Source organism: Cyanistes caeruleus, chromosome 6 (assembly GCF_971803275.1).
Source record: "Cyanistes caeruleus chromosome 6, bCyaCae1.hap1.1, whole genome shotgun sequence".
Classification (NCBI taxonomy): domain Eukaryota; kingdom Metazoa; phylum Chordata; class Aves; order Passeriformes; family Paridae; genus Cyanistes; species Cyanistes caeruleus.
In genome coordinates this window covers 66303242-66324182 of record NC_141706.1, presented here as the reverse complement: position 1 = coordinate 66324182, position 20941 = coordinate 66303242, and the positions used below count along the sequence as shown (strand labels likewise).

At 51.1% G+C, this 20941-nt stretch overlaps 1 protein-coding gene across 3 annotated transcripts in view; it reads right to left on the bottom strand.

Moving 5' to 3' along the window:
* TXNDC16 (thioredoxin domain containing 16) overlaps window positions 1-20928 on the bottom strand; it is a 36667-nt gene extending 15739 nt beyond the window's left edge. Inside the window, exons 1-14 of one of the 3 annotated variants that reach the window (XM_086892306.1) lie at window positions 20820-20928; window positions 20255-20528; window positions 15077-15280; window positions 14044-14126; window positions 13246-13319; window positions 12376-12450; window positions 11979-12100; window positions 11370-11460; window positions 9214-9370; window positions 7994-8160; window positions 7610-7670; window positions 6041-6182; window positions 5212-5358; window positions 4694-4753 (exon numbers count right to left, since the gene is read on the bottom strand). In XM_086892306.1, the coding sequence (XP_086748432.1) occupies window positions 4694-4753; window positions 5212-5358; window positions 6041-6182; window positions 7610-7670; window positions 7994-8160; window positions 9214-9370; window positions 11370-11460; window positions 11979-12100; window positions 12376-12450; window positions 13246-13319; window positions 14044-14126; window positions 15077-15245 (1348 nt within the window). In that variant the 5' untranslated portion in view covers window positions 15246-15280; window positions 20255-20528; window positions 20820-20928. The remainder of the gene's footprint in view (window positions 1-4693; window positions 4754-5211; window positions 5359-6040; window positions 6183-7609; window positions 7671-7993; window positions 8161-9213; window positions 9371-11369; window positions 11461-11978; window positions 12101-12375; window positions 12451-13245; window positions 13320-14043; window positions 14127-15076; window positions 15281-20254; window positions 20529-20819) is intronic. The other 2 variants (XM_086892307.1, XM_086892305.1) reach the window with 2 other exon arrangements.
* Window positions 20929-20941: the final 13 nt, after the last annotated feature.

Genomic DNA, 20941 nt, shown 5'->3' with positions numbered 1-20941 from the left:
AATCCAACAACACGTCAAGGGGGCTCTGGAGGGGGCAGTGAAATCACGGGGCAGGGTCAAGCAGGAACCCCTGCCAGGCTGGGAAAGGCTGACCAAATACTAAAACAAGTTCCTGAGAACTCAGCACAGCTAAGTGTTGCACAAACCCTTGATGCCTGGGCATTGTGGACCTCCTAAGCCCTGGGAGGGTTCCAGGCCAGGTTGGACAGGGCTTGGAGCAACCTGGGAAGGGGAAAGTGTCCCTGCCCATGGCACAGAGTGGAATGAGATGGAGCTTTAAGGTCCCTCCCAACTCAAACCTTTCTGGGATTCCATGAGGATTTCTGCAGATGGGGTGAAGGCAGAGGTGACCTCAGCACGAGTTCCTTCTCCTTATCCCTGTATCCTTGGCCTCCCACAGGACCATTTTCTGCAACCTTCATCTGAGGTTCTGCACTGCAGTTCAGATGAGGAGTTTGCTGCTGTTCTGCCTTGTGTCAAACTCTTGTGCAGAAAAAGCAGGAAGCAGCGCAAGTGAAGGGCCTGCAAATCCACTCAGACAGCAATTGTCAAAACACTCCACCAGAGCAGAAATGGTTTGTGTCATTCCCAGACTCCGCAAGAAGATCTCAAAGTGAAAGCCTGACCTCAGATTTATTTCACACCTCTGATCCAGTATAGCTGGTTCTCATCATCTCTTACCACATCATCTTGTGTCTTGCCCAACTCTGGAAAATAATTTCATGGACATGGGGCTTTGATGTCCTGTTCAAATCCAGTTGTGAGGCTGCTTGAAGCTCTTTCAAAGATGAATTTTAATATTTGGATATTAGCTCAGGGAATTATCTACCATGTGCTCTGAAGGAGCCCCATCTGGCCTGGAAAACCCCTGGTGCAGGATGGTCCCTCTCCCACCCCAACCTGCACCATTTCTTCATGACTGAACGAGCAGAACCTTCAGGAACTGAGTAGCTCAGCAAAGGATTGTCCAGCCCTGTGGTCACTGCTGACTGGGAAGAAAGGTGAAAGAGGAACACAAAATCTTGTCCTGTGGTTTTAGATGCTACTAAACCCAGCAACAGCAAGAACCTCTGTCCTAGAGGTCTTAGAAAACCAGGACAAGACAAACCATCAGTGCCATAGGGAGCAAGAAAAACCAGGAATCCCTTGAACTTATTATCATTTGAACTTATAATTATTTGGAAAACAGGGCTGGCATAGTGCTTGAGCCTGTTCAGGGAAAGGAATGGAGATGGGGAAGGGGCTGGAGCATCAGGAGGGGCTGAGGGAGCTGGGAAGGGTCTGGAGAATTGCTGAGGGAGCTGGGAAAGGGGCTGGAGAATTGCTGAGGGAGCTGGGAAGGGGCTGGAGAATTGCTGAGGGAGCTGGGAAGGGGCTGGAGAATTGCTGAGGGAGCTGGGAAGGGGCTGAGCCTGGAGCAAAGGAGGCTCAGGGGGCCCTTGTGGCTCTGCACAAGTCCCTGGCAGGAGGGGACAGCCAGGGGGGTCGGGCTCTGCTGCCAGGGAACAGGGACAGGAGGAGAGGGAATGGCCTCAGGCTGGGGAATTTTAGGCTGGTTATTAAGGAAAATTTCTTCATGGAAAGGGTTGTCCAGCCCTGGCACAGCTGCCCAGGACAGTGGTGGATTCTCCATCCCTGTGTGGATGTGGGCACTTGGGGACACGGCTCAGTGATGGCCTTGGCAGTGCTGGGGGCAATGGTTGGACTCGATGACCTTGGAAAGCTTTTCCAACCTAAACAATTCCATGATTTCATAAAAAAAACAGCTCACTTGAAGAGCTGCTCCAAAGGCTACTACATGAAATAGAAATTATCTACAAAGTGCTGCACTTCAAGAGGAAGAATCCAATTCAGAATGGGAACAACTGCCTGGAAAACACCACACAACAAACCCTGAAATCCTCACTGCAGCATCAGGCTCCACACATATAAACTGCTGAATCATGCAGTTGATTTTCCTGCCTTTGAGCTACAACTTCAACCCCTGTCTTTGTGAATCCCTGGTCAAGAAGCCCCCATGAGCACAGAGAAGGAAGCAGAACCATTTTTCATCACAATATATCACTCCTTAGATACAGATTTCCTATCTTCTTTGCAAAAAAGGCCAATAACCCACCCAAGAAATGCTCAGCACTGTCTCACCTTCACATCCCCTGCTCTAAACCCTGCTGCTTCCAAAAATCCCCATCTTGCAAAAGCAAACCAGAGGTGCAGCAGTGAGCCCTGGTGGGACGGGGGAATTCTTGCTCCAAGGGTAGGAAACATGCTCAGCTCAGCAAGGCAGAGATGCTCCTCTTTGTCTCCTGCTAAACTGGATCTCTCAACAAATGGAAAACACTTGAGGGCTGGAAACTTCACTTGGTGAGGATCTGCTGAGCATCTGGTATGGGATGACTCAGGGGGTCGTTGCAGCCTCCAGCCTCCTCCGTTCCGGTGTGTTTGATCACACATGGCCTATTCTCAGTGCCATTCTGCACAAAGAATTGGCATCGGGAGCAGGACCTGCTTCTGCAACTCAAGATGTGCCTCCAGCATGGGTGAGTCACTCCTCAGACAGCTGCTTGTGGATTCCCAGCCCTTGGGAAGGAAGCTCCACCCTGGAGCAGGCAGGAATACCAGCACTTCTGGGGAACTGAGAGTGTCCCAAGCCATGCCCCAAGTTCTATTCTCAGTCCTGATCCAGCCATCACTGAGAGCCCAGGGAACAGCATCCTCTGAGGTTTTCCAGCTCCTCTGCTAGCTGGCTCTCCCAGCTCCCTGAGGCTCCTTTAGCAGCAGGGAGAAAGGATCTCCAGATGCACCAGTGCAGCTGTTGTGTGTCTGCTCTGAGGTCAAGGCAGAGAAACCAGACTGGAGTCATTCCACAGGGTCACCTCAGGCCTGGGAGCCTTTGGAGAGACCTCAGTGATCACAGAGGAAAGGCCCTGACCCCAGGCAGTTCATGATCTCTGCTGAGAATCTGCCTGTGGCTGCTTCCCTGCCCTGAGATTGTTATCAAGTGATTCAGAATGCACATGGTGAAATCCTGGCCATGCAGAACCCACCAAGGCCTGGCCACTGACTTGGGAAGAGGCCGGGTTTTACCCACAGACCCTCCTGTGCTGCTCCTTTAGCTGGTCTGGCTGCTGGGGAAGTCCAAAAGAAACCCCAAACCACCACCAACCCAAATATCTCAAACAACAACTTGTCCTGTCCCTTCCTGTTTATTTCCTGGGATTTCAGTCCAGATTAAAGCTGCCAGTGACTTTCCCTTCATGCAAACCATGAATGCAGAGCTGCTTTCCTCCAGCCCTCAGCACTGTCTGCAGCATTCCCATGAGAGCTTCTTGTAGCCAACTCCCACTGCAGCTGCTTCCCAGAAATCTGTAGGGTCCTCTGCACACTCCACTCATGAGTGTGCTGAATCCTGCAGTGCCCAGTCCCAGGGAGCTGGAAAAAGGAGCCTTGATGGAGAAAAAAACCAGGAGAAGGCACCAACCACCTCCAGAGGTGCTGGAATAGCTCTTTCCCTGACTTCCCCACTCTGCCACAGTGGGATGAAGCCACCTCAGTGTCCCCTGCAGCCAAGGAGAGAAAAAAGGCACCTGTGGAAGAGATCCAGCCCGTGTAAGAACTCACCTCTCTCCACAAACCAGAGTGGGATGGGGTTGAAGGCCTGAATGTGGGGCTTACACTGCACAAACCCTCCTGAAGGATCCCTCCCTCCTGCCTCTGTTCCCAGATTCCCTGATGTGCTGGCTCTAAGTGCTGCTGATTGTTCATCATCACTGTGTTATTTATGGAGCTCTGTGGCCACCTGGGAGAATTCCCACACAACTCAGCCCTGGAGGCACCATCACTGTCAATTCTCCCCCTGACATTGTCCAGCCCTGGGGATCTGGGCCTGCCCACACCTGTCTGTCCTGTTTTCCTCAGGGATAATCACAGCTCCTTTTTCCAGCAGAGCTGAGGTGCCACACAGCACATGGATGTGTAGGGTATCTCCTGGGCCCTGAGGGACACAAACAGGACCCTGTTTCCATGTTCCAGGCCACAGTTCCTGCTGTTTGCTGCTCTGTGTCACCCACTGGCACTGGGGCTCTGCCCTGGCCCTTCCCAAATTCTCCCTGTGCCCACCAAATGGGATCACAGAGTAATTCAGACTGGAAGGGGCAGGGACACTTTCCACTATCCCAGGTTGCTTCAAGCCCCACCAACCTGGCCTTGAATGTTTCCAGGATCATAAAATCATGGAATTCTTTAGCTTGGAAAAGCTCTCCAGGATCATTGAGCCCATCTGTACCATCAGCACTGCCAAGGCCACCACTGTCCCATGTCCCCAAGTGCCACATCCACATGGCTTTTAAATCTCTCCAGGGATGAGGACTCCACCAGTGCCTTGGCAGCTGTGCCAGGGCTGGACAACCCTTTCCATGAAGAAATTTTCCCTAATATCCAGCCAAAACCTCCCCTGGTGCAACTTGAGGCCATTTCCTCCTCTCCTGGTGGTTTTTTTTCATTGGGAGCAGAGACTCTGCAAAGATCCCTAAATAAGACACAAAGGGATAAACCTAAACAAGCTGGTGTGGATATGACTTTCCTCATGAGTCTGAGGAGGAAAAATGAGTGTATTCAGGGAATGAGGCACCATCAATGTCTTGACTCCTACTGCTGCCAGGAGCAGGTGAAAGCCCTGAGCCCTGGGGTTCCTTACCCTTCAGGTGAGCGGCCACCTCGGAGTACGAGCGCAGCACTGCCAGGGACACGGCTTCCCCTGAAACACAGGAGGGGGGAAAGAGCCTTGAGGGACAGCCAGGGGACAGCCAGCCCCACCTTGCTCCCTGACAATGTCACATTATCAATCTCTGCATCCTGAGGTCCTTCAAGCTCTTTAAGATTTGAAATAAATAAGGAAAATTGAACTTTATGCTTCAGCAGCCAGCAGAGTGTCCAGGCCAGCCCACGAGTCCATGATACATTAATTTCCCCTCTTGTCCCACATTTTTTTCCTATAAAATGAAAGTTAAAAATCTCTAGATATCAGATTTATATCTGCTGTAGTCAGCCAATGAGAAGAACTGATTTAATCTGATCATTATTAATGCTCATGAGACAGGATTTGATACGGATTAATGGCCAAAACTTGTCTCCAGGATCTCTCCAGGATCATGGAAATCACAGAGAGCATCCCAAACTTAGAGAAGAGGCAGCCAGGCCACATTTCATACTCACAGCTGGCATAAAACAGCACCACTGTCCGCGCAGCCTCCGAGAGGGAAGAGTGGAAGTTCTCCTCTGTCAGGACAAGGATCTGCTCCAGGGGCAGCTCTCTCTTCTTGTCCCTGGAAACTGCTTCCACCACCTGGTCATCCTGAATATCTGCAAGGGATCACAGCTGTGTCCAGGGCAGGGGGAACTGCAGCCCCCTGGGCCACCCCAGTGCATGATTTTGTAACCCAGAATCTCTCAGCAGAAACGTGGGGTGAGTTAAATCTTGTATGGGGAGAGGAGGCACAGCCACACGGACAAAACCCCACAAATGCCCTAATCCCACTTCACACCAGCTCTGCCCTTGGATTGGAACAATTCTCTTTAGGCTCCTCTAGGATCCTTCCCCCCTTTTTTGCACAAAGAACAAATGCATTTTCAATTCTGCATTGCAGGGACCAGAGTTTTCTCCCTGGAGGAGAGAGGTCTGGGTCTGCTCTTACAAAAACATGTCTCAAACCCCTCCAAAGGGATGGATAATTTTCAGATGTTTGTAGAGGACACAGTGCTGGGTGCCCTTTAACCCCCCATGCCTTTGGAGCTGGTGCATCCAAGCACATTCCTGTCCCTCACACAGCAACTCTACCAGCTCTGATTTTTCTCCCTGGTGTTTCCACTGAAAATCAGACCTGTCTGCCACATTCCAGTGACCTCAGAGAATGAAAGAGTCACTTTGTGGCCACCATGAGATGACTGTGATGGTTTGCAAGTGTTCTCTAGTGCTTTGCCATGTCTGATGCTGATTGCACCTTCTGTCTGATGACAATCAGCTTTTCACTGATTAACTGCACACCTTGATTATTATTCTCTTTCTCATCCTCATCTTCCTCCTCCTCCTGCTCATCCTCCTGGATTTGTTTGACCTTGTTCTTATCTTCCACCAGGGTTATAACTTCATCAGTGTCTTCCAAGACCAGGTATTGGATTGGCATTCCCTGAGGAAAACAATAAATCAGAGGGAGCACAACATCCCCCTCTACGTATTTTGTCTGTAGACCAAACTCAAGGCTGATGGGGCACCATCTCCCAGCTCCTTATTTTTGGGATATGTCACAGATCCCTGAAGCTGCCAGACAGGGGAATGTCTGGGTTATGTTTCTTTGACCCAATTTCTCCTGTGCATGCGTTTTTCTCGCTCCAGGCTGAGGTTTCCTTGTGAGGAAGTAAAATGTGGCTATGAGGGATCCTGTGGTGAAAGTGAACACCAGCCCCATCTCCCAGCAACTTTACTCAAATCCAACACTGCAGGAAAAATCCCAGTGGCCAAGCAGGGAAAGAGAGCAGGGAAGTACAGGGGCCACTTGGATGTCCCCTCATTAGAGGGGTCAGGCTGGGTCTGAGGAGCCCGTCCCAGCCTGGGAAACCAGCACAAAAAATCCTGTATCTCATGGAACTCAGCCAGGAGAAATGTTCTCAAGTGTACAGGAACTGCCAACCCATGGAAAGAAGCAAAAAAGCAATATGGATTTCTCAGAAATGAGACTTTGTCAGCTTAAAACCAGTGCTGGCACCAGTTCAGACAAACAAAGGCACTGGAGAGAAAATGGGAAGTTCATCAGGAGAGAAATGACAAAGTGCTGGCAGCTCCCACGGGCTCCCAGAGCCACCCAACATGCACATCTCTCAGCAGGCCAAGGGAAACCCTCAGGGGATGCTCAGGTCTGATCCTGCAGCTGGAATCACAAATGTGACAGTTCAGGTAATCTGGGTCATCGTGTGCTCCCTGGCATCTGCCAGCACCCAATTCCAGCCTGCCTCACAAGCTGGGTCAGGTCCCTTCAGAGTTTAACTCATCTTGATCAACCTCATTTAACTCACACCCTGCCCCTTTCCCAGCTTCCTGCCAGAGGCACTGGGTTACATCAGCTCAGCACAGACCTTTGGTTGTTTGCTCTTTGTTTCACACTCAGTCCCTTTCCCATCTTTTGACACCTTTCCTAAGGCCTCCAGAAGTCCAAATCTTTGGGGAATTTGAACTTGGATTTAGTTCACAATCTTGTGTTGCCTTAAGGTGTCACTCAATGTTTTGAACCCAAAATAAACTCATTATTTTCTCTTTTCTAGCAGGCACAATGGCTCTGCAGCACCCAAATCATGGAAGGGACATTAAAGATCACCCAGTTCCATCCCCTGCCATGGGACACCTTCCACTACCCCAGGCTGTCCAACCTGGCCTTGGGCACTTCCAGGGATGGGAAATCCATGGATTCTCTGGATAATCTGATGCACACGTGTGAAAGTTGGGAAAGACACTTCCCCTTGAGCCTCAGGGAACGCTGTCAAATTAACACCAGAGATGAGCAACATCCCACCACCCTCTCCAGAGCTAAGGGTTGTCCAATAAAGAAATCCAGCATCCAACCTCTTCTGGTGTCTTGAGGGCGACGTTTGACCGGTGCAGAACGTTCAGATCTACGAGGTCCCTTCCAAAACACAAAATGAACATTAGGTGGTGTGACATGGAAGGTCACCTCTCCTCTTTCTGCCCTAATTCCATCAGTGCTGACTTTCCTCTCCAAAATCTCTCTTAGTCTGAATATTTTTCCACCCCTAAGCCAGCAACACTTCCAAATTAATACAATTCTGGACAAATCCTTAAGTATGAAACACCCTGGATATAGCCTGGTTTTACTGCCTCTCATCCAAGTGTGGTTGAGTCCACTGAATATCATCCTGGTGTTGGGATAATCCAGCTCAGAAAACCCACAGAAAGCAAGGAGAAGCCCAAAACACCTGAGAGAAATACCTGGACAAAAGGGCAACTCCTGCTTTCCCCAAGAGCTGCCAGGCCACAAACTCTGCTGTCCTCCTGTCAGCCTCATAGGTCTCTTTCTGGCTCAGGATGAACACCAGGGGCAGCCCGAGCTGCAAGTGAACAGTGGAGATCTTCTCTGGGTCCTCAGCAACCTCTGTCTGGAGAACAGCCAGGGTTATGCTGCAGCACATCTCAGTTGAAGGTACCTCAGCTCTTACCCAGCCACAGAAACTCTCAGGAAAAAGCTTCCAACCTCAATTCTAAAACATCTGTGGAAGCAGAACCCACACAACTCCAGTTAAACTGTTCCAACATGTCACGACCTTCCCAGTTAAAAACAAACCTGGGCTTTATTCTGTGTGGGTTTTTTTTGTGGTTTAGCAATTCCAGATGTCAAATCTCCACTCATTTTTATATACCTGGCATCCATTCCCCGAGGCAGTTTGAAAATCCCAGCCACAACATGCAAGAGCTGGAATCCTTCCCTTCCTGCCTAGGACGTGCTGCTTCATGACAGCACGGAGGTGCTTGATGAAGTGCCTTCCCTCCATGGGTCAAATCCAGGAAAATGGCTGAAGGAGCACTCCCAGCTCATCTACTCATCCTTTTGGACAGGCAGGGATGACCACTGGGAACAGGAGGCTGCTGAAGTTCTCTGCCCCATGGAAGGAGGAGACAGGAGGGAATCTCCTGCTCCTCGTGATCACCAAGGCGTGAAGGACTGGTATCAAATTCCAGAGGGTGCTGAAACTCCTGCAGGGAGCCTACAGGAGCAGCTGAGGACTTTGGGGTTGTGTAGTTTGGAGAAAAGGAGGCTGAGAGATGACCCCATTGCTCTCCACAGCTTCCTGAGGGGATGTGGAGAGGGAAACACTGATTATCTCCAGGGATAGAACATATGGAAATGGTTCAAAGCTGCATCAGGGGAGGTTTAGACAGAATATCAGGAAGGTTTCTTTACCAAGAGCACTGGAACAAGCTTCATACTGAGTTGGGCAGTGTTTAAGAGTCATTAGGAAAATGCCCTCAACAGTTTATTTATGTTTTGGCCAGCCCTGAATTGCTGAGGCAGTTGCACCAGGTGATTCCTGCCTGGACCCAGCCTGGAAGGGGCAGATTCCCACACTCAGCTTTTCTCTCTGCTCTCAGCTCCCTCATCCTCACATCCCCCCTGCCCTCCCACCCCGGCAGCTCCTCCTTCCCAGTCCTACCACCAACGGAGCCCCCATGAGCTTGAGGTGCCTGTGGATGCTGAGCAGGGTCAGGGGCTGTGCCAGGGCTGTCCTCCTGCAGGGCTGGGCTGGCTCTGTGACCTGCTGGCAGTGGTAGAACAAGAGCCAGGCAGAAGAGACATCGGGGTCATCATGGCTGGGAGAGAGGAAACAAAACCCACCCTGAGCACAGGTTCAAAGTACCCTGGCAGAAGGACCAGGTTTGCTGATGTGTTTCACAGATTATCCTCAGGCTCAGGGTTTGGAAGGGCTGTGGAACAGGCTGGAGAGATGGGAATGTTCAACTGGATAGGACAGGGCTGCAGGGAGAGCTCAGAGCTCCTGAAGGGGCTCCAGGAGAGCTGGAAAGGGACTGGGGACAAGGGCTGGAGGAACAGGACACAGGGAATGGCTCCCAGTGCCAGAGGGCAGGGATGGATGGGATACTGAGAATTGGGAATTCCTGGCTGGGAGGATAAATTGTGTCTGCTCCTGGATCCCTGGAAGTGCTCCAGGCCAGGTTGGACGAGGCTTGGAGCAACCTGAGGCAGTGGAAGGTGTCCCTGGTTAGCTGTGACACCCTCACTGCTGTTCATCTGTGGGTAACTTTGAGAAGTCACTTTCCTTTTCCAATGCTCCCACTCCCTACCACCAAAACAAGGATCACCTTCTTTGGATAAGGATTTAAAAGAGCTCTCCATGGAAGAGCAAAGTGCAATATTAAGACCTCAAATCCTGCTGCCTGGGCTGGCTGGAAGCTGTTCCTGTTGGAGAAGCTCCCACCATTTCGGCAGCTCGGGAGGTGGTGGCGCTGCTTTAAGGAGAATTGAGGCCATTCCTGTGCAATGACAACCGTGCCATCTAGTGGGAGCCACAGCACAATTCCCCGGCATCCTGCAAGGATGGAATGGCACCTCGGGAAGGGCCACCCTGCTGCCTGCCCTGCTGACACTTGTGACAAAATCCCAGGTAAATCATTGTGGAGTTATTAATGTTGGAAAAGCCCTCCGAGATCACCCAGTTCTCCCAGCACTGCCAAGGCCATCACTGAGCCGTGTCCCCAAGTGCCACATCCACACAGCTTTTAAATCCCTCCAGGGATGGGGACTCCAACACTGCCTTGGGCAGCCCATTCTGACAAAACAATCCCTCCCAGGAAGAGATTTTCCTTAATATCCAATCTAAACCTCCCCTGGCCCAGCCTGAGGCCATTCCCTCTCCTCCTGTCCCTGTTCCCTGGCAGCACAGCCCGACCCCCCCGGCTGTCCCCTCCTGCCAGGGACTTGTGCAGAGCCACAAGGGCCCCCTGAGCCTCCTTTGCTCCAGGCTGAGCCCCTTCCCAGCTCCCTCAGCAATTCTCCAGCCCCTTCCCAGCTCCCTCAGCAATTCTCCAGCCCCTTCCCAGCTCCCTCAGCCTCTCCTGGGGCTCCAGACCCTTCCCAGCTCTGTTCCCTTCCCTGGACACACTCCACCACCTTTCCATGAGGGGCCCAGAGCTGCCCCCAGGATCTGAGGTGTGTCCTCAGCAGTGCCAGCACAGGGGGACAATCTCTGCCCTGGGCCTGTAGCCACAGGCTGGTACAAGCCAGGTGCCTTTGGCCTCTTGGCCAGCTGGGCACACTGTGGGCTGAGGAAGCAACACCCCATGCCATGTTCCCACTTTCCTCATGCCATGTTTCCTCACATTCCTGACTGCAGGAGGTCACTGCTCAAGTGACAAGGAAGGATCTGCCATTCTGAAGCTGCTCCTCCTGCGTGGGAAGGCAGTGGCCACTGAGGTCACGGGATGGGGATTCCCAAATCCATGAGCAGCACTGCAGTTCTTGCTCTTGGATACCACAGCACAAGGCAGGAGCGCTTTAGGACTCTTAACATCAATTTTCCTGAAAATCCATGGCTGAGGTTTGATCCATCATCCATGGAAAGGAGACAGGGGGCTCTTCTCCTGTGAAATCCCACCCAACACAGCCACAAACAGCAAGGCTGCTCCAAGGCCAGGAACACAACCAGCAGCTTTTGGAAAACAGATCTGACTGTGCACCTTGGCACAATATCCTAATGCCATCCCAGAGGTGATTTGGGAATCTGAGACACCAGGAGTGAGGCAAACAGTGCATGGGAGCAGCTCTCCATGGTGGGGGTGTGGCTGGATGTACCTGGTGGCTTTCAGCAGCGCTGCCTCAGTTGTCAGGACAAACTGGTGGATGGTGCCATAGACAAAAGCTGCCTCCATCACAGCTCTGTGCTCTGGAAGGGGAAAGGCAAGGTGAACTCAGCTCTGATCCCTCCACATCTCCTGTTTCATCCTTCCCAGGTATAAATATCAACTCCCAGGCTTTCAGAAACTCTTGGTACAATGTCACAGAATCTGTCTGAAAACAAACTGTGAAGGGAAATGAGCAACTGGAGCTGGATCCCATTTCTGATCCCCAGCAGACAGGTGCTGTGTGAGAATCCATTCCACTGCACAGCCAGAGACCTACCCAGGGATTTATTATTTTTAAGACAGCAACCACTGCCTTGCTTTCCCTCTCCAAGTCCATCTCTCAGGGTTTATGCTGCCAGCAAAACTTTTCTGGTGCAACTGATCTCTCTGGAAACAAAGCAAGACATAGGAGACTTCCACAGGAAATAGGGATCTTGTGGCTGGGTGGCCCTTTCAGGTTTTCATTTGCAGGATTTGGGTCAGAAACTCAGCTCCTGGATATTCTACCCAAAAAAAGGTGGGGGGAAGAGAGGAAAGATGGAAAGCTGAGCATCCATACCTGCTGTCCCAGTAGCTGGTACATAGGCAAAGACCATGTTGGACTTCCCTTTCAACACATTTTCAATGTTCTCAAGGTCTGCCAGTGTTTCGATGTATTTAACTTCATTAAAGAGCAGGGCACTGAGGAGGCAGAAAAAACCTCATTAGCAACTGGCTGAAGAGTAAATTTGCAGCCACACAACCATGATAGGAAAAACAGGGTAAAATTCCAGCTTCTTGCTGGCAGATTAAGGATTCACAGCCAGCTGGAGGTGCCCAGGCGTGTGCTGGTGAGTTGTATCAAAGGAAAAAGAGAGGAGCTTGACTGAGAGCAGCCTCTGGAATACCTGGGGTTGGCATTTCATGGGAATAGAAAGGAAGAGGATTTCAGAGAGTGGGATGTGGTCTGGACTTACAACAAAACGTTGGCGACGATGGAGTTCACGTCGAACAGGGCGTCGGTGGGGAACTCTCGGATCAGTCGGTTTCCTCTGCAGAGGGAAGAGAGAGGCACCAAAGGAACTCAGAGAGGTTCCCTGCATGGATCACACGGGAAAAGGGAGCCAAGGCAGGCACAGAGGATAGGGAGGATGATGGAGAAATGGCAGAACACACTTGAGATGCCTTTGATCTGAGTTGGGAATTGTTCAAGCCTGGTTGAGCAGGTTCCTGCTGGACATGGTGGCCTTGGCAGTGCTGGGGAAGGAGTGGACTCAATGATCTCAAAAGGTCTTTGGAATAGTTGGACTTGATGAGCTTAAAGGTGTTTTCCAACCTTAATTACTCCATGATTATCAGTGTACCAGTCAATGAGAACAGAGCTGATACATGGAAAAGCTTCCAGATGACAGCCCCTGGAGAGACCAGGGGCTGAACCTGCCCATCCAGGGCAGAAGAGTTAACCCCACCAACAAGGAGAGCACCAAAAAGTGTTTCTTTCTTGCACTAATCCCAAAATCTCATGGCCTGAGTATAGCTCTGGGGGTGGGAGGCCAGAGGAACAGGAGAACACTGATGGAGGGTTTCTCCTGTGGTTTTGTTCCACAGCTCATCCCTCTGCTGCTCCAAGGAACTTGGGGCAGGATGGGAGAACTCACACTGAGGACAAAGCATCTCCTCTGCCTGTGTTGGAATTTTGGGGGTACCTTTTGCTAAACTATGCAGGTCACTGCTGTCCTCATGGCTCCTCTCACTCCTCCACAGACATCTCTGATCGCTGCCAGAGTTTCCATCAAACATTTGCACAGGAAAGAAACCCCAGTGCAGTGCCCAGAAATGCCCCTCACCTGAACAGGAAGGCTTTCCTTAATGCATTTTCTTTTCCACAATATCTTGAGACATCCTCTTTGGGACAATTCACCTAGACAGCAAATACGTGTAATTAAAGATTCAGCCCCACAATGACCACACACACACCCCCTAAAGCTTTCTTCCATTCAAGAGTGTAAATCCAGCCTTTCCAAACCTTCTGGTGGGGGGTGGAAATCCACCAAAATGGAGACCAGAGATGGAGAGTGGAGTTTGTACTTCAGTTTTCCAGCTCAGCCTGCTGATCTGGGTCAGATGGGATCAAAAGACCCCATGATCTGCCCAGCACACACAAAGTGACAGATCAATGCCTCCTTACTGAGCTTGATATGTAGCTGAAGGAAACTAAATAAATCGAAATATAAATATATAAGCACTTCTTAAAGTCTAATTAAACTTGCCTGAATTTGCAGTTCCCTCACGTGAATCTGCATAAAATTTCAGCTAAAAACTCCTCTGTATGAAATATTTATTGCACTGAGCTGAAAAGAAGTTAACCAACCGTATCCATCACGGAACATGGACACTGGAACAGGTTGCCCAGAGAAGTTGTGGATTTTCCATCCCTGGAAATGTTCCAGGCCAGGCTGGACAGGGCTTGGAGCAACCCAGGATAGTGGGAGGTGTCCCTGCCCATGGAAGGTGAGGTGGAAAGAGATGAGCTTTAAGGTGCCTGGAAACCAAAGCTGTTCTGTGAGTCCAGGATTCTATGAAAGCTCTGTGTTCATCCCTTCCCTGCTCATCTCCTGCTTACTCCATCCCTGAACCCCATTTACCTTCACCACGGAAATGCCATAGTCCTGGAGGACCTCAGCTGAGCTCTCAATCTGCTCCAAGAAGGGCTGGGCACCAGGAGAAACTGAAACACAAAAGAAAAAAAAATCCTCTGCAAGTCCTCAGGGTGAAGAGCATCCTCCTGCCACACACTGAGATGTGGGAGATGTTCCTCAGCCCACATTCCCTGGGAAACCACACCCAGGGATCATGAAGAACAAAAGCAAGGTGAAGGATCTTTTCCTAATCCATAACAGCCTTTAGTTCTCCCTCGTGACAGGGACTCTCCTTTTTCCAGCAGGTATTATAGGAGAGGGGAAAATTCCTTGGGAAATTTGCTTTCTTCTCCACAGTACCTCCAGAAAAGAATCCAGAAAATGAATGAAGTTGTTTGAAGGACTGTGCCTGAGGACACAGCCAGCAAAGAACCCACCCAAGAGATCCCTGCCAGTCAGGAGCACTTGGAACTGTGCAAACACAGCGCTCAACCAGCTCTTCAAAACCCCTTTGGCTTTAAAAATCTCAAGAACTGCCTCTTCACTGAGGAGGGCCACAGGTTGATTTTAGGGATGGAGCAGTTCTGCTAGAGGAAGGGCTGAGAGCTGGAAAATAGAAGGCTCTGGGGTGAATTAATTGCAGCCTTCCAGTGCCTGAAGGAGCCAACAAGAAAGATGAAGAGAGACTATTTACAGGGGATGGAGGGACAGGACACAGGGAATGGCTTCCCACTGCTAGAGGGCAGGGATGGATGGGATACTGGGAAGGAATTCCTGGCTGGGAGGGTGGTGAGGGGCTGAGACAGAATTCCCAGAGAAGCTGTGGCTGCCCCTGGATCCCTGGGAATGTCCAAGGCCGGGCTGGAGAGAGATTGGAGCACCCTGGGATGGTGGAGGTGTCCCTGCCATGGCAGGGGTGGGATGAGATGGGATTTAAGGTCCTTCCAACTCAAACCATTCCATGATTCTGTGATTGTTCTGCTCTCACCCAAGCCTTGCTGAGCCCCCAGGCTGATGGAAACTCCCATTAAACACATACCACTGGGGGTGAAAAAAGCCAGGGATGTTTTTCCAGCTTCCAAGCCACTGAAATAGTGCTGGGGGCTCAGCTCCTGCTGCAGGCTGGCACTTCCACATTTTGGGATGGAGGAGGCACAGAAGAGAAGGAAAGCCAAGGAAGAAATCCATCCATCCTTTTGGGCTGACATGGCTGTTCCCAGCTACAGGCACAGGAGAATCACAACTGGGGGAAAAAAAATAAAAATAAAAATATAAATATATATATATATATATAAAATAAACACATTCAAATACAGTGTTTCTCTGTTTTAGTCTCAGTTACACAAGTGTAATTCCCAACAGTGGAAATTATTATTAATATGACACAAACATCTTGAGGATATTATGAATTAGTCACTCAAGCCACAGGTGACTCAGAGAACTGCAAAGAGGACACCAGAGGCCACTCTCTTCCCTCTGAGTGGCACTTTCAAGTGCACAGACCCTGAGTGCTTTCAGCTTAGGGCTGGTTTTCCTCCCTCCTCTTTATTCCTTTTGAGTCAAACAAAAATTCCATGCACAGGCAGCAAAGCAGTGACAGCACCATCCCCAAACCCCCACCCAAACTGTCTCAATTCCTGCTACAAAGCTTCGAGGATGCCAATAGAATTTATGTGGCCCTGAAAGGTGTTTGCAAAGGGATAGGACAGGTTGTGGTTGGCAAAAAGCAAACAGCAAATAGGAGAGCTCCTGTTTCAGTGCAAAATAGAAATCTGCATCTTCTGACACTCATTTTTGGTCAGAGTGAGGAAGATTTTTGCAGGTATATTTATAAAGATTTTCTAGCTGAAGTCCTTAGCATGAGGATGTTCTGCTGTTGCTTCAGGAACACATGTTCTGAATTATTTTTTTTATAGAATAACTGATTTCTCTCTTATATTTATAAGGATTTATGTAACTTAAATGGATGCTATTTTTATATATACTGCTGGGTTTTTTTCTTTACTCTGTGATCAGATGTTCTATACAATTTAACCTTTAAAGGATTAATTAAAAAATTAGATTACCCTTGACCTAAAATATGCATAGCAATAAGTCAGACAAGAATTCTGTAAAATCTTTTCTGCTTCTGGCTACTGATTTTGCCACTTCTTAGCAGCCACCTTGACTTTCCTAGAGAATACATTTATTAAGTGTGAATTTTCCTGAACAGATTGATTTTGGCGGGAAGTGTTCCTGCCCCTGGGATGGAACAAGATGATCTTTAAGCTCCCTCTCGACCGAAACCAATCTGGGATTTTGTGATTCTGCTCACTTCAGGCCATGGCAGATGATGTGAGGAGGTTAAAGGATGAGAAGCCACCTTCTTCCCACTTCATTCCTCCCCAGCCTGCTCCTCAGGGACTTCTCTCTGCTGCTGGAGTGTGGCTGCTCCCAGCTCAACAAAGGGACAAAGCTGGGACTGAATCCACGCAGAATTTGCATCACAAGCTGCAGCTGCTTCCCTCAACAAACACCCCTGTGTCCATGGGCTGTCACTCCCTCCAACACCCTGGCAGAGAATGTCAGCTCACCACGGCTGCCCTGGGACCAGCCCAAGCTCAAACACTCCAAAAACAAGCAGGGAAAAACCCTCTGCCATGCTCCAGGAGTGAGGAGTTACTGACAGCCTTCACAGGCTCCTTCTCCGGGAGCTGAGGGGTTTGGATCAGGCCTGAAGGTGCAACAGAGCTGGAAACACATTAATTCTTTTTCATCTCCCAATCTCCAGTTGTCTCCTTTCCAGCTTTGGGCAGTGTCAGGCATTTCTGGTCCTGTGCCCTCCCATCTGTTCCCCTGGCTTACAGAGGGGACAGGGATCGGGCTGGGGGGGAGATGTTTATTAAATGACAAACTTGGCTACGGCAGGATGGAAAAATAAACACAATCCTGGCACGTGGGAACGAGCCCAGGTCAAATGGGAGAGCTTACTGTCAAGGAAGGAAGAGGAGCAGCCTTCAAGGACTCAAAGATGTCACAGGATTATACCTGGAGGAGAGGGTCAGCAGCTTAAACACGACTCCAGCCCCCAAGGGGACCTTAGAGCCCCTCCCAGTGCCTAAGGGGGCTCCAGGAGAGGCACTGGGGATAAGGGGTGGAGGCACAGGACACAGGGAATGGCTCCCACTGCCGGAGGGCAGGGATGGATGGGAGATTGGGAACTCTTGGCTATGAGGGTGGGCAGGCCCTGGCACAGGGTGCCCAGAGCAGCTGTGGCTGCCCCTGGATCCCTGGAAGTGTTCAAGGACAGGGTTTGGAGCAGCCTGGGATAGTGGGAGGTGTCCCTGCCATGGCAGGGGGTTGGAATGGGATGGGCCTTTAAGGTCCCTTCTAATCCAAACCATTCTGGGGTCCAGTGAAAAATATGTACTCACCCCTTCCCTGCTCAAGTCCTCTCACCTCCTCATCACCCCATCCTGCCCAGCAGCTTCCCTCTGCTCCCCATCAACCCAGACCTGAATATTCAGCTTTTAGGCCATTTCCTCTGCCACCTCTTTCCCATCAATGGAAAATTAACACCCTAGGGCTGGAAACAGCCAGAACCCTGTACCACTGACACTTGCAGGATTGCCAGAGATGTGTGAAAATACCACAGATGTGTGAATCAGCTCTGTGTCACTGCTGGGAAACCTTAAGCCCATGGACAAGGGACAGTCTAGCACAGCACTGATGGAATGGCCTGGTTCACATTTCCACTGTCATAATTCCAAGGCAGACAAGGTGGTTAAGGTCACTGTAGGTGACCTGAAGTGAAACCAAATCCAGCAGAGATAGGCAGCCTAAACTCTTGTGGGGGCATAAATTGCTTGTGCCATATCGGTTTGGCTCAGGAATCCTGCAGTGGAATCCATGGGCTGGGATCACCTCTGATCCCAGCTGCTTTCCCTGACACTTTTCCTCACACAGATCTCAGCTGCCAAGATTTACCACTGAGGAAGCTGAGCTTCCTCAAGGGAGGGTGCTGTGGGGTGGGACTGAAGAGTCACAAGACAAGGATGAACTGCTGTCCTACTGGAATTATGGCCTGCACAGCCAGCTGGTACCAGCTCCATCATCCATGGGCTTCCCTGGACTCAGGAGAAACACCACCAGCCTGGACTTTCATGGCAGTGATGCAAAATCTACACTTTGTCTTCTCCAAGTATGATCACAGAATCCCAAAATGACCTGGATTGTAAGGGACCTTAAAAACCAAAGTTCCACTCTTGCCATGAGCAGGGACAACTTCCACTATCCCAGGCTGCTCCAAGCTCCACACAACCTGGCCTTGGACACCTCCAGGAATCCAGAGGCAGCCACAGCTTCTCTGGGAATTCTGTGCCAATGTCTCCCCAGAAATAAATTACCCTGCTGCTCCATGTTCATTTTATCCCATTCCATCCTCTCCCAGCGTGCAGAGCCCTCAGCTGGTAACTTTTCCCTCCCTAGGTAGATGTTCCTAAACCAGGAGCATTCAGGATGCTCCTAAATGGAGTCACTTCAAGCTCTCCTGTGCTGATTGACACACATCAGGCCCTTCTTTGCAGCAGGACACTCACCCCACACCCCACTGGCACAGATTTTTGGCAGGATTCTCACCTGCCTTCCATACCTTTCTGACAGCACTTAACCAGTGAGCTGCTCTCCCAGATTTCCTGGCAGGGAGGACACAAACCAGACCCTAAATCCATGTGGAGCTGACTCAATCCCTTAGCTGCAGTAGGATGGACAGGCTGAAGCTCCCTCTCTCCAGCTCATCTGGATGTCCCAGTACAAATATCCCTCCTGCTGCTGCTCCAAAATGCAAGGCAGAGAGGAACACTGATGGCTCTTCCTGCATTTTTGTCCATGCAAACATGGACAAAAAATCCAAATCCTTTAGGTGATTCAGAAAAACTGACAGAGTCCTTAAGGTTGGAAAAGCCCTCTGAGATCGAGTCCAACCATTCCCCAAAGGGGAATGTCTTCCCACTGCCAGAGAGCAGAGTTGGATGGAATATTGGGAAGGAATTCCTGGCTGGGAGGGTGGTGAGGGGCTGAGACAGAATTCCCAGAGAAGCTGTGGCTGCCCCTGGAGCCCTGTTCCAGGGCAGGTTTTATGGGGCTTGGAGCAGCCTGGAATGGTGGAAGGTGTCCCTGCCATGGCAGGAGTAGAACTGGATAAGTTTTAAGGTCCCTTCCAACCCAACTCATGATTCCTTGCCTGAAATTGTATTGACTTTTCATATTTTTCACTACACACTTCCCTTCCCTGCTCCAGACATTTCCTACACAGCCAACAAATTAATTATCACAAACCTATGAGAATTATCACAGGTTTATTATCATTACCAAATTTGCTGGCACAGAGCTCAACCCAACTCCTTTCAAATTTTCCAAAGGCAAGTTCTTGGTCACAACTGATCTGCAGGGTGGCAGAGCTGCAATTCCCCAGCATTCGGAACTGGAATTACAGAGAGATGCTTCTCCAGAGCTTTGGGATGAGCCTGCAATTATGGGACTGAAATATCCACTGGCCCTTTGCACTTCACTCCATCTCCCTACTGCCTGCAGGGTCAGCTGTGGGAGCATCTTGAAGCACAGGGATCCTGTTCTGGGAACATCCGAGTGCATCCCAGCCTGTTGCCCAGTGTGCTTTGCCTGGATATTTGCAGGATTTTTTGCCTGGATTTTTGATGCTCCCACGCTGCCTTTTATCCTGCAGATTCCAGAAGAGTTTCACTTTCATTTTCACTTCCAGGTCCAACTTTCCAGCAGCTAGGTCTCACTCGCTATCCAAGGCCGCAGGAGGGACACGCTGCAGCCGTTCTCTCTGCCCATGCCAGGAGAGGAGGGCTGTGATTCCCGTGCACAGCAGACAGCCTGCAGCAGGGAATCACACAGCTTGCAAAAACCTCAAAGACCAACGAGTCCAACCATTCCCCCAGCAGTGCCAAGCCCACCACTACCCCATGTCCCCAAGTGCCCCACACACACGGTTCACCAACACTTCCAAGGATGATGAAGCCACCACTTCCCTGAGAGCATCAGCTGGAATCACCACCTGCTGAATTCCACCACTTCCCGGCTGGAACCAGCATCACCCACTGCTGCTACTGCTGTCCCATTCAGCCTGTCCTTGGGAACCAGCCCCGTCAAGTCCCTGGAAAGCAGCTGGCGCTGGATGCCCATCACTGAGCGGCTTAGGGCTGTCACCTACCTGCTGTCCCAAGCGTTCAGGCCCATGTCCTCATCCCCGCTCCGCGGTGCTGGCCCAGCGGGGTGCTGGCCCGCCCCGAGGCGTCCCCGGGCCCCGGCTGTCCCTCGGGCCGGCGGCTCGGCTGGGAGAGCCGGGATGGCCAGAGCAGCGCGGCTGGGTCTGTGCCAGCCGGGGAAGGCGAGCCCTGAGCCGAGCGAGGCCTCTCGGAGCCCCGACCCGGAGCCGAGACCTCTTCGCAGTGCGAAGCTGTCGCTGCATCCACAGGGATGGCCGCCTGCATGGAACAGACGTGAGGGACACCCGGACATGGCCTGAGCCGCAGCGGGGATGATCCCGCAGCCTGACTCTGCCTCTGGGGCTGCCTCGATCCCCCCGGCTCCTCCGGGGAGCCCCTCAGCGCTCCCCTCAGCGCCCCTCTCACCCCTTCACCGGCTCTCTCAACCCTCGTTCCCCTCTCTCATCCTTCTCATCCCTTTCTCCCTTCTCATCCCTTTCTCCCTTCTCATCCCTTTCTCCCATCCCATCCCTTTCTCCCATCCCACCCCATCCCGTCCCTCTCTCTCACCCCTCGCCGCCTCTCAGCGAAGGAGGGAAGGAGGGATGGCGGGCGGGCGGCGTCGCCAACCCAAGAAGCAAAGCGGCGGCGCGGCGGGGGCGTCGCGCGGGTGATTGACAGGTGCCGTCGGC